Genomic DNA, 19,039 nt, shown 5'->3' on the forward strand with positions numbered 1-19,039 from the left:
GGGACAGGACAGCCAGCAGTCTGAAAAAAAAAAAAAATTAAATTTCTATCCAAACATATAGTCATAAAAATCTTCATACTCCTTTTGTGCATAAATTGTCAAGTAAGACTCAATGACAATGCATTAATTCAAGTGACTTCATTTTTTTCTTGTAATCTTGAGAAGGTAGGAGAAGCATCATGTAGAGTTATCTCCCCACCCTTCTCCCTACCATTTCTAATCATTCAAGAACAGAGATCCAGGAAATGGATCAATAGACTATCAGTGGTATTATGTATCATTACTTAAAGCACCATGCTAATAAAGCCAGGGTCCTAGGATTAATCTCTCTGCAAAGGCCAATTTGCTTATATTTGTCCCAAGGACCTGGACTGTACTCCTGATCGCAGACAGCTTTCTTACAATGTGTCCCACCGGTCACAAGACAGGGGACTGGCAAGGTGGCAAATGGATAAAAACAAAACTATCTTCACTAATGGGGCAAAAAACCCCAAGCCCCACATATAACGGGTTAAAAGAATCTTACCTATAAAGAAAAAAAATCATGTAATTTTTAACCCCATGTTAAACATATTTCAAGTGTCAAATATCAGAGTCATCCGATATACATTTGACTCCTGAATTTTAGAACTGCTTAATACATTCTACACAAAACTACATACCGTCAAGGCCCTACTAATTATTACCCAATTTGTGTGTAAAACTGTTAATTCCATACAGACATCCTTTTATCTTTTTAATATAAATCTATGCACCAGTTTTTAAATATTTGCCATTTAAGTTATTTGGTTCAGAATATTGTGAAAAATTCAGCTAGGAAATTATTCATAAAACTGTATTCTGTATTTTTTTTTATTTTTCAAACAGCCAAGTGTCCACATTTAAAATGCAGAATTTGCAAATATAGTCTAATAATCCAATTAAAAATAAAACAGCTTCCTTTAGTATCACAATACATAAAATGGTATTATAAACCCCAAGTGGCAAGGTTAACTACATGACAATGTCAGAAGCTGTGAAACTCACTAAACCACTTAATGAATAGGTCAGTTTAAAGAACATGTCTATGTTCCATAACTATGCATGAAATGAGCTTCCATTGTATTATAAAGGCTCAGCAATTCATTCATGTCATAATATGGGGTCAAGCAAGATTTTATTTTTACAGTGACAATTAAAAAATGCATTTAAACAAACAAACAAGTCCTCCCAACTGTTTAAAAACAATTCGATTTGGAGGGTAAAATATATTTTAAAACACACTGACTTACCAGATTTCAATTGTCAGGCTGCTGACTACTGATGTGAAAGTTTGTATTTAAAAATATCACAAGTATCTTTAACAGTGAAAATTTCAATGTGATAAGTTCCATTGCAAAGCAATTTTCACCTGAGTATATTTTGAAATTTAATGCTCATGTATTTGGGGGGAGGTGGGGAAGGAAAGACCCACTTGTAGAAGATACTGAGTTTAGAGTTGATTCTTTCACACAGATAACCCAGGGGGTTGAAGAAACATCTGCTGTGACCTTCCCAGGACATATGATGCCTTTCTCCTGGAAATTTGTTCTGACATTAAGAATTCTCAGTATCCATAATATTTCCATTTACCCATTCAAGCATAACAACCCAATTCATTCAGTTTTATACAACAGTGTCTATATTATGTACACGTTTAATTATCAATAGGAAATAGAAAATAAAAATTTACAGTGACTGAGAAAGGGTCAGAAAATGGGATAGGAAAAGTAATACTGTATAATCAGAATATCCTATTATCCTACCAGTTTTAATGACAGGGTTTTTTCCTTTATTAGTTGAAATACAAAGAAGGCATAGGGGATCCCAGGAAAATAACACTATGTATCAGAAAATTCAACGTGCTCCACCATCAGGATTTCCATCACACATTTAATTTCTTCTGTACAATTTTTATAAACGTGTTTTTCTTTTCAAAATCATCAGATTTCCAGATTAAATTCAGCACTACACAGTATGCCCTTGAAGTAAAATGAGGTTACCTGCTTTATTTGGATACCAAGTTCCCTTCCAGACAGCATTAAAATAAAGACAAGACTACACAGATAAAATCCAGTATAATTCAAATCCAACAATGAAAAATTTCCCCCATATTGTTGCAAAATTCGTTCTACTGAAATGCTTTGCTACAATAATAAAAAGCATACATTACATATAAAAGATACCAGTGTACTAAAAAGTGACAGAAGTGGACTAGCAAATCCTTCAAAGCACATTATTATATAAATGACTAGCATTTAAAAACATTTCTCCTATAAAATGTAGGTCATATACATTTATAAATTGGCGGTTTTATTTCTAAAGCAGTGATGTGTGTGTTCAAATAGCTGTTCTGTACAGTGTAATATCTACTCAATTCAAACTACAATAGGTTTGTCTTTCTTTGTATTGAAGTTGAATAAATTCATCTGATCAGCTGAGAAATCAAGCTCGAAAAATAAGTATCTAAAAATCAAAGTAGAAAGTAGTTTAGAATTATTGAAATGTAGCTATGAAATATGAAGAGAACTATTTCACAATGGAGCTGAAGTCACCTCAAAACTTAATGGGCTTGAATCTAAAACAGAAACAAATATTAAAATCCAAAGCAAACCACAAAGTTAGGTAGCAGTACAGAAGCAGGAAAAAAACCAAAACAAAACAACACACCCCCTTCCTTCAGTGTGATGGGCACTAAGTTTTGCGGTCTTCCTCCATCTTGCAGAAGAGTGGTAAGGCCATTCAATGCTTAGTGAAAGTGAGTACAGATGAAGTCAGATTTAGCCTGTCTCCCCTGCAACTTCAATTATGCTGTGTAAACAGTGTTATGTTCCAATAGGAGGAACAATGGAATTTGCTTATAAAAACTGATTAAAGATAATCATTATTAAATGAAATAAGGATAATAACTCTGAAATGTTTTTAGAACTTTCCTGATGCTACTTGTAAAGTTAGCACTGCTATGTATTATTGCTTACATACAGTACAACATCATATGCCTTCTAACATAAAGCAGTTATGATTTGTTTGTACATATTTACAGATTCTTAAAAACAAGCTGTAAAAACATTACATACTTTCAGACAATACAAATTAGCACATTGGTACTCACTTCAAAACAAATGGAATGCATAACATTAATAAACATCATAAAGGAAGACTCACATAAAAGTCCTTGATTGTCAAGACACGTTTATATATAAACTCTAACTGTGCAGAATTAAAGATTCAATCATAGGTACATCCTTATTTGATGAACCGTATTTACAGCATGGTATTGCATAAAAAAATAAAATAATGTTTACAGGGTTTTACTTTTTTATCCATTGGATTAAAGAAAGCAACAAACACAACAAGAAATGTTTGTCTGCTTTAGTTTTGTTTCCTACCAAAGTTTAAGTGAAAAAAGGAAACATACGGTTTTATTTGCAGAATATAGCAAAAACAACTGGAAAATTATTTCCCTGAAATAAAGCAATTTGAAACGGAAAAAGTTTAAATTAAATTGCAGTGTCAAAAAGTTTCTCATTGATTATAATAGTGCTTCTTCAAGTAATTATACTGTGAAAAAACAAGTTCTAGTTTAAGATGTTCTATGTCTAAGAAATGTAGTACTACAGTAATGCCTACTTTTAAAGTTTCCCGGCTTTTTTTTTTTTTTTTTTTTAAACAGCCCTTTAAAAACTCAAATTGATAAAATGAAGGAAGTGGCAAAAGATCTAATCTAGCTGGCACTTTGCAAGTTTCTCTCCCCTGTGGAAATGAAAGCCTACCCTGAGCACAAGACCTTTTTTGCCTCTCAGCAAGGGAAAATTACCCGACCACTGATAGTCCTTAGCCAGAGCTAAAAGGATGGGTTTCTACGGTATCAACTAGAAAATCTGCAAGTAGATCCAAAAGATTTAAGAGCCACTCAAATATTCCGAACCAAATGAAATATGTGTACAGTAAGATGTTAAAAAAAAAAAAAAGGCTTTTAGAAGATGTTCAACAGGTATTACCTCATCTAACACAATCTGTTTCCAATCTTCAAACGTTGAGAGTAGGTCCTAAGTGAAAAAAGCGTACCTTACTCACAAAGACCAAAAAGTTCAACGGTATAAGAGCATGTTTTAATAGAACAATTTGCTCACTGAGAGAAATGAGAAACACAAATTGCAAAAGGGTATCTCATATCCTCAATATTCCAATCTACAGTAGCACAAAAGGCTACTTACTTTTACTATTAATGCCCGGACAGAAATGAAGTAACTTTCTACACCCAAGTGGGGAAACCCAAACTGCTGAGATGTTTATCATATGATGATAATACAAGGTAACTCTGGTAGGCATTTAGAATTTCACAGTTAAGAGAGCGATGACTACTAAACTTAAATGGTGAGTCAGTAAGTTATGCTAAAGTATCACTTTTCTCAAAAATGCTTACAATGTGGTAGAAAAGTCTGCCATTATGTAGATTTAAAGAAATGTGTTGAAGACAGGAATGCAACACCTGAATTTCTGCTTGCATAACTACCATTTGCAAAGGCCTTCCTTCCTTAGCTTACCCTAACTGCTCAGCAGTAGAGTCCCATTCTAAAAACTGTGCCGGTGATGTTAAAACAAACAAACTGTATACTGTACCAAGAACTACATCAAAGCTGTTAATAGAACAAAATTTTTGATCAGGCTCAAAATAAAAAACCAACTCAGGAAATAAATGCCTATTATCAAATAGTAGTATGAGAAAAATACAAATGCCTGTATAGGATGAGCACAGTTCCATCTTTAACATCTCACTTGAACAAAGCCTTCTTGCAATTGTGTGATGTGTAACACAACACACACCATTCTTAAAAGTCAGTAATGGCAGAACTTAAATATCTACTTCAAAGAAGTCTAAAATTCTTGAAAAATCTGGCAGCAAAGAAAGCTGTCAAATAGGAAAATTAATTATTTCAAGCAAAGCTTAATAACCAAAGTACAGAGGAAACCACATTAAACATAATTTATACTCATTATCATAAAACACCAAAATATTCAAAATAAATGTAAAAGATGTTAAGGGTGGATATTTTCTTTGTTCCCTTTCTTTATGAGAACACTCTTCGGATAACATTAAATAAAAGAAAAAATAATTTAAACGTATAACATTCTATACTGAAATAAAGACTGCAGATCTATAGGGCCAATATAAAAGTTAAAGTGGAAATTAGCAACAATAAAGTTTTACCTTCCAAGGATATTAATTTTAGATTATCACTGGTGCTACATCAGAATGTGCATTGTGACAAAGTTGTTGGAAATTAAAATAAAAAGTTGGAACAAATTAAAGAGCACAGTAATATCAATAGAACTAATGTTATTTTCCAAAAATTAAAACTGTCCATGTGTAACTCAAACCGTCATTTTTTAGAAAAGTATATATACGTGTTTATATAAAAGCACTATTTATTGTACCATGCTGTATTACTTTAAGACAAAGTATAAAAAAAAAAAACATTCGTGGTATAAGGATAAAGTCTGTAGTTTATTTAGATTTTGAAATGCAACAAAAAGTTTCCGATCACTCATCTAGCTGAAAAAGAAATTGTAGTTACTAGAATTAGTAAACACTTTTGGTTTGTAAAATTGTAATGAGCAGTGTTCATTAAAAAGTAATTCAAGATAAAATAAGCAATTAAAATGCCCATTTCTTTAGTTTCTCTGGATACTGTTTAATTATCCAATCTATCAAGATTCTAGAAAGAGAAGGATTAAACCAGGTTTTACAGTTCCAAAGATACCCAATTTCCTTTTATTGCCAAAAATTAAAATAGTCAATTATGAGATGATTATGACACAACCATATCAAACCTAAAAATCTAATTTTTTTTTTTACTTTGAGAAATCAAAAATACCAAATAGATTCTAAGTGCTCTATGTTAACTGAAGTGTATATGTAAAGTAAAATACAATTAAGCTTTAAAACGTGGAATATACATTTTGTGTAAGCATTATGTTCTTGGGAATGTAATCTACAGAATATCTTTTTACTAAAACTTCAAAACCTTGATACCTGCACATGAAAAATCATAAAAAATATCTAAGTACAACTGTACAAAGAAACTGACACCAATATGCATACTTCCATAGAGAAGTGAATGCTTCAACAGTTACGTATTTTGGTAAAAGTTTTGAAAGTATGCATATTTTAAAAGTAATTAGGCCTTTAAATAGTGGAGTCTTAGACTATCAGATTTTTATTACTTTTTTTCTCAAAAAAAAAAAACATGTCAATATAATGCGAAATGAAAATCAAGGGTATATGGCATATCATTCTTTTTAAAAGGTGGTTTCTTGGTTTCTTTTTTCCCCCCTATAGGACACACTAATTTATTTAAGCCATAATCTCTTGACATTTAAACTTTTAAGTTCACTCTGTCTGTAAAGTATACTCAGATTCCCTGCTGAAGTGCAATGACTATGCTGAAAAACTTAGAAACAGTATGAGTAAATTTCACACAATTACTAATCTCCTCAGAATGTACAACGTTATCGGTTAGGAAACGAGTGTGCGAAAGTCTTTTTTTTCCTTTTAAACTCGGTGTAGGTGGAATAGCAAGTTTCTGTTCTAAAACAAGTAATGCATTGCTTCTATAAAGGTGACAACATGTAAGGCAGTTCAAAGAATGCTGACTAACCAAACAAAATGCAGTTATTGGATTATCGTGCTATTCCTATCAGCTTAACTTGTTATAACGCATTGCTCTTAAGTCTGTACAGCACTCCATTTTACACAGAGTAACCCCACTCTTGATCAATCTGTTCTAAAGTGCCAGTATTATTTACACATCTGCTTAGCCAAACGTCTGGCTGGTTGTGGCGTCAGGTGAAGACGTCATCCCAGCTCTGTTATCATTTACATTCACCAAGGGGAATTCTGGAAATTCAGCACTTGTCCCTGGTCCCCGGAGGTTCACCTGTCCGTTGGCAGTGCTAAACTGAGTAGCTATTCCAGCTCTTGATCCATGATACGGAGCACGGAAGGGCTGTTCGAAGGAGCTCATTTGGTAAGCTTGGTGGACAGGCTGAGCCTCAGCTTTTTTCTGAGAAGTCACTTGATCCAAAAAGTCCTGTGTTGATGTGGCAGAAGCATGGTTTGTCTCATCACCTGAAAAGGGAAACGAGTGCTGTGAATCACCAACTATTAGTCCAAAGTGGGACTTATCTGGAGTTGTTCTTAGTGGAGAATTCATTCCTGATCGAAAGCTGTTGATGGGCATGGCTGCATAGACTTGCTTGTCTATGGAAGAGAATGCTGGCTGATTTGGAAGGGTCTGGTTATCAGTCACAAAGTTAAGGCTCGGGCTATTCAAATAGGCATCATTTTGGCTAGTTCTGTCCAAAGCCTGCTGCAGAAACTTTGAGTATTCCTGCAACATGTTGGCTTTATCTGATGAGGATGCTTGGGAGCTTGATCCAACATTCTCTGCCTGGGTGACCTCGGGTACTTCTGAAGAATTTATTGATATGCTAGAAGTCACCTCAGTGTCCGCAACACTGAATGATATCTCATGCTGTCCATTAGCTTTATGGGAGTAATGATCCAAGAGAGTCTGCAGTACCTCATCTGGAATAACATTTTTGTCGTGGTTACTCTTAATCTCCACATTCAATGCCTGTGAATCTAGTATGGACGCTGTGGTACTTTCATCAATGACACTTGCCACAGCCGCTTGTGTCACAGAAGGCTGAGAAGCTATGGTACCCACATTCAGCGCATATTCCCTACTATTGTTACTTGCTGCTTGAAGATACCGCTTCTTCTTCAAAAACTGCATGGCATCATCATAATTAGTGCTACTGTGCACAGGTTTACTGGGCCCCTCCTGCAAATTATCAACCTGATCGATGTCAGCATTGCCTTCTGAGTCCAGTAAAGCTTGTTTATCCACAAGTTCAAAAGCATACTTTGAAACTTTGCTCTCTTCATATGTGGATAAAGGCGAAATTGTTTGATTTTGCTCCAGTGGCTGTTTCAGACTTCTCTTACTGTTAATTTTTTTGAGAACCAACTTAGGTGGATGTATTTCTCCTGATGCATCTTCTAAATGCGATCCCCCAACTGACGAATGTGGCATTTCAACAGCATACTCCGCTACCATATACTCATCTTTTACTTTAGTACTTGAAGAATAAAGAGGCAAGTAATCATTTTTGTCTTTCTTCAGGTCAGATTTGTCCAAAGCACTCTCTTTGTCCATCCCAGATGATTTTTTCTCAGTTTTCTGCCTTTTCTTTTTTGGCAGTGAGCTATCTTTTGGTGATGTAGAAAAGCCAGAATCTTCCTCAGATGTCAGAAGGCCACCTTTGATGGCACATCTGTTTAGTTTTTTGTCATGATTTTCATGGCACATACGTTTATGTTTCAATACACGATCTGTTCTGGAAAAATACTGTCAAATTCAGATTTTGGCAGTCAGTTTTTTGTTTTAGTTTGTGTTTTTTCGTCAAGCAAGAAAAGAAAAAAAAAAAGGAATTAATATAAAGACAGATAGAAGTATAATAATATAAGCAATTCCATACTAATTTGTTGAGCCAGGTGTCTATTATAAGTCTAATCAGCAGCAGCTGGGAGTTCTTCAAACAGTTCTAGTAACATTTTCTAATTTAGTTTAATAGAATTATCTTATAATTTAATTAGGATAGAAGAATTTCAATGTCCATCATACTGCAACAAAGTGATTTAAAAAAAAAAAACAAAACCCAAAAACAAACATTTCACACCACCCCTTACCTGTAAACAGTATTCACACTGGTAAGGTTTTTCTCCACTATGAGTTCTCTTATGCCTTTCCATGTGATATTTTTGTATGAATCTCATACCACATTCATCACAGCGAAATGGTTTTTCACCTAGTACATGATATAGAAAGTTTAAAACAAAACAAATATTGTAAAATAATGAATTACTTTACAAGAATCTCTAAATAAATGGCTCTAAAAAACTGTCATACTTTGCTCTTTTTAAATGATAAAAACTCTGCTCCTATATTAAATATAACTTCCAATTTAATTTGCAAAAATATTTTGCTCTACAAAAATAAAAGATTGGCATGTGCCATTGGAAAGAAAAGGCTGAAGGCAGGCATACTCAATTTCCCTACCTTTCTATTATGTGTGTACGTAACATAGTCTTTCCAATCCAAGGAGACCAGGAGTACCAGGAACTTACAGCAATGTGAACACTGTTTCAGTAGAGTAGCTGATGCTTTTTATCTTTTTTATTCAGTCATACCAAATAATACTTGAGAAAAGTTTTTGAAAAAAGAAAATGTTACCCATATATAGTCCAACACAATTCTTGGGTACACCTTTTCAATTCTTCACTTCTTTTCAACAAATATTTGTGGTTAAATGAAATCTGAATCCTAGGAAATATTCTTAAAAATCTAATTTATTAAAACATAAAAAGAACTTAAATTAGAGACTAAGTTTCAAAAGGTTTGTTTATACTGATCCTTTTTCTCAACTCAAACCAGCACTTCTCATGTCCTTTTGGGGAATGAATCAAACTGAGTACTGCTAATCAGACACACAACTCCTGCCCCCATCCCCTCCATTTTATTTTTAAAAGTTTCGTAAGGACTGATTAGCTATAAGGAACCATTACTGTGGAGATCTAAAATAGTTTTTACTGATAAAACCACAGTAAACAGAAGGGTGTGACAGTAAGTTATCTTGAATAATACTTTTTTGGGAAGCTACTGTTACATACATTCAACAAAATCTTACTGAATACTTGCCCTCTACCCATAACCCTGCTGTAGAGATTAAAAGTGTAAGATTCGTTACTTGGCTTCAAAGAGCTTATAATGTTATTGGGAAAACAAGATACACACATTATAAAGAGACAACTAATAAAACTATGTCCAGCTCTGGTTTACCTGTACAACATTAGATCTCACTACCTCTCTTCTTAAAACTTTTCTTCCAGGCAAATCAATATACCTACCACCTTGTGCTTTTCTACCTCTGCCGCAGATTCACACTGCTCCTTCAGTCAAGAATGCCCACCTAGGGGCACCTGGGCGACTCAGTCGGTTGAGCATCCGACTCTTGATTTTGGCTCAGGTCATGATATCAGGGCCATGGGATTGAGCCCCACTACGGGCTCCGTGCTCAATGCGGAGTCCGCTTGAGATTCTCTCTCCTCTCCCTCTGCCCACCCCTCCCCACCCCCCAATAAACTCTCTAAAATAAATAAATAAAATTAAAAAAAGAAAATGCCCATCTCTTTGTGTTCAAGGTGCCACATTTCCTTCAAGTCCCAACCCATATCCTCTGGGATCCTTTGCCCTACTCTTCCAGGGGAAAAGTATCTTTTCTAAATTTCCACAGAACTTCATCTGAGCCTCTTCTATAGCACTCATTACTATCATTGTCATCTCAATAATTATTTTGTACATCTCTATTCAACTAGATCACATTTCTTTTGGTCCGAATCTGAGTCAAAATTATCTTTACATAGCTCAAGATACTTTGTACAATTTTTAAATGCCAAATGAATGGCATAAATGATTATTACAGTGGATTATTATTGGGAAAAATGTTACTGAGCTGGTATGATTTGGAAAAGCTTCTTGCAAGTGTTAGAATTTAAAGTGAATACACTTTTAAAGAGACTGTGTATGTGATTAAAGCCAAAGAAAGAAAATGTAGTGGAAAATAACAAAGAAACTAAGAATTTAGTTACTATAAAATGTCCAGGAGAAATGGTGCCTGAGAATTTAATTTGGTGACAATTACTTGAAACTTTCAAGAATGTAACTTCTGTTTAAAAAAAAAAAAAAAAGTGACTTCTGTAATTGCTATGGAGTTACCAAATTTTAGGGCTAAAAGAACCACAGAGACCCCAAAGGCTGATGTTGGTGTGGCAAATGGCTCTAAGTATGCCACCTAGATTTCAGGACAGAATAGTTCCACGTCTGTATACTGGGGTTTTAAGTAAGAACTCCAAGGGTTCAGAGGCTAGAATGAGAGCTTAACATAATTAATCGAGACCAATTCACTTATTTCACAAAAAAATACTGAAGTCCAGAAAAGTTAAGGCACTTGGCCAAAGGGTTAGTAAGTGAATAACTAATGAAGCAATGGAAGCTGGTAAAGAAAACTACTTTTTTTTTTTTTTCTGTTTAGAATGCAACTTTCTTTTCCTTTTCTTTTCTTTTTTTAAGAAGACCACTTATTGGAGGGCGGAGCAAGATGGCGGAGGAGTAGGAGACCTGGATTTCGTCTCCTCTCAGGAATTCAGCTGGATAGGGATCAAACCATTCTGAACACCTACAAACTCAACAGGAGATCGAAGAAAAGAATAGCAACAACTCTCTGAACAGAAAAGCGACCACTTTCTGGAAGGTAGGATGTGTGGAGAAGTGAATCCGAGGCGATATTCGGGAGGATAGACGGCGGGGGAGGGGCCTCCGTCGGCCACTTCTGGCAAGTGATAGAGAGCGGAGCACAAAATCGGAACTTTTAGAGTCTGCTCCGCTGAGGGACGTCACTCTGGTGGCTAAGTGGGGGGTGGAACCCTCGCGGGACAGTGTGGTCTCAGGACCCTCGGGGTCACAGAAAGACCAGGGGTGCCTGAGTGTAGCAGAGCTCCCATTATCAGAGCGGGGAAGCCGGCAGCAGAGACGGAGCCCAGGCGCGGGCTCTCAGCTCGGGGTTGTCATAAACCGTGATCCGCGGCACAGTCGGGCCACTGCTCCTCCAGCAGAGACACAGCAAGCGGCAGATCCGGGGAGACTCACCTTCTTCCCCCAGGAGGAGAGGTGCGGGAGCGAACCGCGGGGATCTGCTGGGTTTGGAGACTCCACCCGGGGTCGGGTGCCAGAGATAGAAACGCTCGGTCACAGGCCGGGTGAGCACGGAGTGCGGCCGGAGACCGGGGAGACGGGAGTGACTGATGGCTTTTCTCTGGGGGCTCACTGAGGAGCGGGACCCCGAGTTCTCGGCTCCTCCGGGGCGGAGACTGGGAGGCCGCCATTTTCACTCTCCACCTCCAAAGCTGTATGGAAAGCTTGCAGGGAACAAAAGCTCCGGAGAGCAAACCCGAGCAGATTACTTAGCCCGGACCGGCAAGGGCGGGGCAATTCCGCCTCCGGCAAAGACATTTGGGAACCATGGCAACAGGCCCCTCCCCCAGAAGATCAGCGAGAACAGCCAGCCAAGACCAAGTTTACCGATCAATGAGAACGGCAGAACGCCAGCGCTAGGGGAATACTGCACATAGAATTCATGGCTTTTTTTACCATGATTCTGTAGTCTTTCAAAGTTAATTATTTTTTTTAACTGTTTTTTTTTTTTTCTTTTTTTGAATTTTTCTTTTTCCCTTTTTCAACCAACATCTTATCAATCCCTTTTTTAAAAAAACATTTTTATTTTTCATTTTTAGAGTCATATTCTATCCCTTCATAGTAGTTACCTGTATTTTTGGCATATATATATAAGTTGTTCTCTCTTTAAAATTTTGAGATAGTTTCTTCTAACAGATCAAAATATACTCTAAATCTCTAGTGTATGGTTTTTTTCTACTCCCCTGCCTGATCACATTCCCTCCCTTTTTTCTTTTTTTTTTCTTTTTTTTTAAATCCTCTTCTTTCTTTTTTCAAACAACTTATCAATTCCTTTTATAAAATTTTTTATAATTTCCATCTTTACAGTCATATTCCATCCCTTCATCATATCAACCCTTATTTTTATACATATATAAGTTTTTCTTTCTTTAAAATTTTGGGAGGCACTTTCTTTTAACAGACCAAAATACACCCAAAATCTAGTGTGTGGCACTGATCTATAAACCAGCCTGATCATATTTGATCACATTCTGTTTTTGTTGTGTTTTGTTTTGTTCTGTTTTTGTTTGTTTTTATCTTTATCTTTTTCTTTTTTCTTTTTTTCTTTCTTTTTCTTTTTTCTCTCTTTCCCTTTCTTTTCCCACTGCTTCAGGTCTTTTCTGATTTGTTTAGAGTATATTTTCTGGGGACATTGTTACCCTGCTAGCATTTTGTTCTCTCATTAATCTATTCTCCTCTGCACAAAATGACAAGACGGAAAAAATCACCTCAACAAAAAGAACAAGAGATAGTACCGACTGCCAGGGACCTACTCAATACGGACATTAGTACGATGTCAGATCTAGAGTTTAGAATCATCACTTTAAAGATACTAGCTGGGCTTGAAAAAAGCATGGAAGTTATTAGAGAAACCCTTTCTGGAGAAGTAAAAGAACTAAAATCTAACCAAGTAGAAATCAAAAAGGCTATTAATGAGGTGCAATCAAATATGGGGGCGCTAACTGCTAGGATAAATGAGGCAGAAGAAAGAATCAGTGAGATAGAAGACCAAATGATGGAAAATAAAGAAGCTGAAAAAAAGAGAGATAAACAACTACTGGATCACGAGGGCAGAATTCGAGAGATAAACAATACCATAAGACGAAACAACATTAGAATAATTGGGATCCCAGAAGAAGAAGAAAGAGAGAGAGGGGCAGAAGGTATAATGGAGCAAATTATAGCAGAGAACTTCCCTAATTTGGGGAAGGAAACAGGCATCAAAATCCAGGAAGCACAGAGAACCCCTCTCAAAATCAATAAAAATAGGTCAACACCCCGACATCTAATAGTAAAACTTACAAGTCTCAGAGACAAAGAGAAAATCCTGAAAGCAGCTCGGGAGAAGAGATATGTAACCTACAATGGTAGAAACATTAGATTGGCAACAGACTTATCCACAGAGACCTGGCAGGCCAGAAAGGACTGGCAGGACATATTCAGAGCACTAAACAAGAAAAATATGCAGCCAAGAATACTATATCCAGCTAGGCTGTCATTGAAAATTGAAGGAGAGATAAAAAGCTTCCAGGACAAACAAAAACTAAAGGAATTTGCAAACACGAAACCAGCCCTACAAGAAATCTTGAAAGGGGTCCTCTAAGCAAAGAGAGAGCCTAAAAGCAACATAGACCAGAAAGGAACACAAACAATATACAGTAACAATCACTTTACAGGCAATACAATGGCACTAAATTCCTATCTTTCAATAGTTACCCTGAATGTAAATGGGCTAAATGCCCCAATCAAAAGACACAGGCTATCAGATTGGATTAAAAAACAAGACCCATCGATATGCTGTCTGCAAGAGACTCATTTTAGACCCAAAGACACCCCCAGATTGAAAGTGAGGGGGTGGAAAACCATTTACCATGCTAATGGACACCAAAAGAAAGCTGGGGTGGCAATCCTTATATCAGACAAATTAGATTTTAAACCAAAGACTGTAATAAGAGATGAGGAAGGACACTATATCCTACTTAAAGGGTCTATCCAACAAGAAGATCTAACAATTGTAAATATCTATGCCCCTAACATGGGAGCAGCCAATTATATAAGGCAATTGATAACAAAAGCAAAGAAACACATCGACAACAATACAATAATAGTGGGGGACTTTAACACCCCCCTCACTGAAATGGACAGATCGTCTAAGCAAAAGATCAACAAGGAAATAAAGACTTTAAATGACACACTGGACCAAATGGACTTCACAGACATATTCAGAACATTCCATCCCAAAGCAAAGGAATACACATTCTTCTCTAGTGCCCATGGAACATTCTCCAGAATAGATCACATCCTAGGTCATAAATCAGGTCTCAACCGGTACCAAAAGATCGGGATCATTCCCTGCATATTTTCGGACCACAATGCTTTGAAACTAGAACTCAATCACAAGAGGAAAGTCAGAAAGAACTCAAATACATGGAGGCTAAAGAGCATCCTACTGAAGAATGAATGGGTCAACCAGGAAATTAAAGAAGAATTAAAAAAATTCATGGAAACCAATGAAAATGAAAACACAACTATTCAAAATCTTTGGGATAAGAGGAAAGTATATAGCAATACAAGCCTTTCTCAAGAAACAGGAAAGGTCTCAAGTACACAACCTAACCCTACACCTAAAGGAGCTGGAGAAAGAACAGCAAATAAAGCCTAAACCCAGCAGGAGAAGAGAAATAATAAAGATCAGAGCAGAAATCAATGAAATAGAAACCAAAAGAACAGTAGAACAGATCAACAAAACTAGGAGCTGGTTCTTTGAAAGAATTAACAAGATTGATAAACCCCTGGCCAGACTTATCAAAAAGAAAAGAGAAATGACCCAAATCAACAAAATCATGAGTGAAAGAGGAGAGATCACAACCAACACCAAAGAAATACAAACAATTATAAGAACATATTATGAGCAACTCTATGCCAGCAAATTAGATAACCTGGAAGAAATGGATGCATTCCTAGAGATGTATCAACTACCAAAACTGAACCAGGAAGAAATAGAAAACCTGAACAGACCTATAACCACTAAGGAAATTGAAGCAGTCATCAAAAATCTCCCAAAACACAAAAGCCCAGGGCCAGATGGCTTCCCAGGGGAATTCTACCAAACATTTCAAGAAGAATTAATACCTATTCTTCTGAAACTCTTCCAAAAAAAGAAATGGAAGGAAAACTTCCAAACTCATTTTATGAGGCCAGCATTACCTTGATCCCCAAACCAGACAAAGACCCCATCAAAAAGGAGAATTACAGACCAATATCCCTGATGAATATGGATGCAAAAATTCTCACCAAAATACTAGCCAATAGGATCCAACAGTACATTAAAAGGATTATTCACCACGACCAAGTGGGATTTATCCTTGTGCTGCAAGGTTGGTTCAACATCCGCAAATCAATCAACGTGATACAATACATTAACAAGAGAAAGAACAAGAATCATATGATCCTCTCAATAGATGCAGAAAAAGCATTTGACAAAGTACAGCATCCTTTCTTGATCAAAACTCTTCAGAGTATAGGCATAGAGGGTACATACCTTAATATCATAAAAGCCATCTATGAAAAGCCTACAGCGAATATCATTCTCAATGGGGAAAAACTGAGAGCTTTCCCCCTAAGGTCAGGAACGCGGCAGGGATGTCCACTATCACCACTGCTATTCAACATAGTATTGGAAGTCCTAGCCACAGCAATCAGACAACAAAAAGAAATAAAAGGCATCCAAATTGGCAAAGAAGAAGTCAAACTCTCACTCTTTGCAGATGATATGATACTTTATGTGGAAAATCCCAAAGACTCCACCCCAAAACTGCTAGAACTCATACAGGAATTCAGTCAAGTGGCAGGATATAAAATCAATGCACAGAAGTCAGTGGCATTCCTATACACCAACAACAAGTCAGAAGAAAGAGAAATTAAGGAGTCGATACCATTTACAATTGCACCCAAAACCATAAGATACCTAGGAATAAATCTAACCAAAGAGGCAAAGGATCTGTACTCAGAAAACTATAGAATACTCATGAAAGAAATTGAGGAAGACACAAAGAAATGGAAAAACGTTCCATGCTCATGGATTGGAAGAACAAATATTGTGAAGATGTCAATGCTACCTAGAGCAATCTACACATTCAATGCAATCCCCATCAAAATACCATCCACTTTTTTCAAAGAAATGGAACAAATAATCCTAAAATTTGTATGGAACCAGAAAAGACCCCGCATAGCCAGAGGAATGTTGAAAAAGAAAAGCAAAGCTGGCGGCATCACAATTCCGGACTTCCAGCTCTACTACAAAGCTGTCATCATCAAGACAGTATGGTACTGGCACAAAAACAGGTACATAGATCAATGGAACAGAATAGAGAGCCCAGAAATGGACCCTCAACTCTATGGTCAACTAATCTTTGACAAAGCAGGAAAGAATGTCCAATGGAAAAAAGACAGTCTCTTCAACAAATGGTGTTGGGAAAATTGGACAGCCACATGCAGAAGAATGAAACTGGACCATTTCCTTACACCACACACAAAAATAGACTCCAAATGGTTGAAAGACCTCAATGTGAGACAGGAGTCCATCAAAATCCTAAAGGAGAACACAGGCAGCAACCTCTTCGACCTCAGCTGCAGCAACTTCTTCCTAGAAACATCGCCAAAGGCAAGGGAAGCAAGGGCAAAAATGAACTATTGGGACTTCATCAAGATAAAAAACTTTTGCAAAGCAAAGGAAACAGTCAACAAAACCAAAAGACAACCGACAGAATGGGAGAAGATATTTGCAAATGACATATCAGATAAAGGGCTAGTATCCAAAATCTATAAAGAACTCATCAAACTCAACACCAAAAGAACAAATGATCCAATCAAGAAATGGGCAGAAGACATGAACAGACATTTTTCCAAAGAAGACATCCAAATGGCCAACAGACACATGAAAAAGTGTTCAATATCGCTCGGCATCAGGGAAATCCAAATCAAAACCTCAATGAGATACCACCTCACACCAGTCAGAATGGTTAAAATTAACAAGTCAGGAAACGACAGATGTTGGTGGGGATGCGGAGAAAGGGGAACCCTCCTACACTGTTGGTGGGAATGCAAGCTGGTGCAGCCACTCTGGAAAACAGTATGGAGGTTCCTCAAAAAGTTGAAAATAGAGCTACCATATAACCCAGCAATTGCACTACTGGGTATTTACCCCAAAGATACAAAAGTAGGGATCCGAAAGGGTACGTGCATCCCGATGTTTATAGCAGCAATGTCCACAATAGCCAAACTGTGGAAAGAGCCAAGATGTCCATCGACAGATGAGTGGATAAAGAAGATGTGGTATATATATACAATGGAATATTATGCAGCCATCAAAAGGAATGAGATCTTGCCATTTGCAACGACATGGATGGAACTGGAGGGTATTATGCTGAGCAAAATAAGTCAAACAGAGAAAGACATGTATCATATGACCTCACTGATATGAGGAATTCTTAATCTCAGGAAACAAACTGAGGGTTGCTGGAGTGGGGGGTGGGGTGGGAGGGATTGGGTGACTGGGTGATGGACACTGGGGAGGGTATGTGCTCTGGTAAGCGCTGTGAACTGTGCAAGACTGTTGAATCTCAGATCTGTACCTCTGAAACAAATAATGCAATATATGTTAAGAAAGAAAAAAAGAAGAAGAAGAATGTATCAGGAGGGGAAGAATGAAGGGGGGGAAATCGGAGGGGGAGAAGAACCATGAGAGATGATGGACTCTGAAAAACAAACTGAGGGTTCTAGAGGGGAGGGGGGTGGGAGGATGGGTTAGCCTGGTGATGGGTATTGAGGAGGGCACATTCTGCATGGAGCACTGGGTGTTATGCACAAACAATGAATCATGGAACACTATATCTAAAACTAATGATGTAATGTATGGGGATTAACATAACAATAAAAAAATTAAAAAAAAAAAAAAGAAGACCACTTATTAAGAAATTTGGGGAGTGAAAGAAATGAAGAAAAGGAGATGAGAAGTAATAATGAGGAGGCAATCCATTCAAGAGAGCAAGTATTGATAAGGATGGGGAAACTGATTTATCTGAAGCCAGAAAGGAAGGAGCCAGTGAAGAAGAGAAATGAAATTCTAGATTAAACTGAAATATTATGGTTAATAATCAGAAGAACAAGATCTCAGAGGACCTAAGATGAAAAGGGAGAGTACAGGTTATATTTTAGAAAAAAGTAAATAATACTTCCATATTTTGAAATAGAGAATGTAGATGATAAAGCTTATCAAGGTCAGAAGTTACAGTCATTTCTCAAAAGTAGTAAAGGATAGAGGAGAAAATTAGTGAACTGATTAGAATTCAATTAATTCTGCATAATATTCATGGACTAGTAAACTCAGTATTGTTTAAGATGGTTCATACTCTCCAAGTAGATCTATAGATTTCAAAGCAGAAATTGAGAACCTAATCCTAAAATTCATTTGGAAATGCAAGGGATACAGAATAGCCAAAACAATCTTGAAAAAGAAAAACTAAGACTCACACTTCCTAATTGCAAAACCTACCCACAAAGCTACAGTAATTAGTAAGACAGGCGGTAATGGCATAAGGATAGACATATATATCAAAGAACAGAATTGAGAGTTCAGAAATAAACCTTTACATTTATGGTCA

At 36.7% G+C, this 19,039-nt stretch overlaps 1 protein-coding gene across 5 annotated transcripts in view; it reads right to left on the reverse strand.

Moving 5' to 3' along the window:
* Positions 1-1,139: 1,139 nt before the first annotated feature.
* The window catches only part of ZNF148 (zinc finger protein 148), a 127,844-nt gene continuing 109,944 nt past the window's right edge, over positions 1,140-19,039 (reverse strand). For all 5 annotated transcript variants that reach the window (XM_032406745.1, XM_032406746.1, XM_032406747.1 and 2 more), the window contains 2 exons: positions 8,777-8,895; positions 1,140-8,435 (listed from right to left, as the gene is read on the reverse strand). In XM_032406745.1, coding sequence (XP_032262636.1) covers positions 6,837-8,435; positions 8,777-8,895 — 1,718 coding nt within the window. In that variant the 3' untranslated portion in view covers positions 1,140-6,836. The remainder of the gene's footprint in view (positions 8,436-8,776; positions 8,896-19,039) is intronic.

The sequence above is a fragment of the Phoca vitulina genome, unplaced genomic scaffold (genome assembly GCF_004348235.1).
Source record: "Phoca vitulina isolate PV1807 unplaced genomic scaffold, GSC_HSeal_1.0 scaffold8, whole genome shotgun sequence".
Lineage (NCBI taxonomy): Eukaryota > Metazoa > Chordata > Mammalia > Carnivora > Phocidae > Phoca > Phoca vitulina.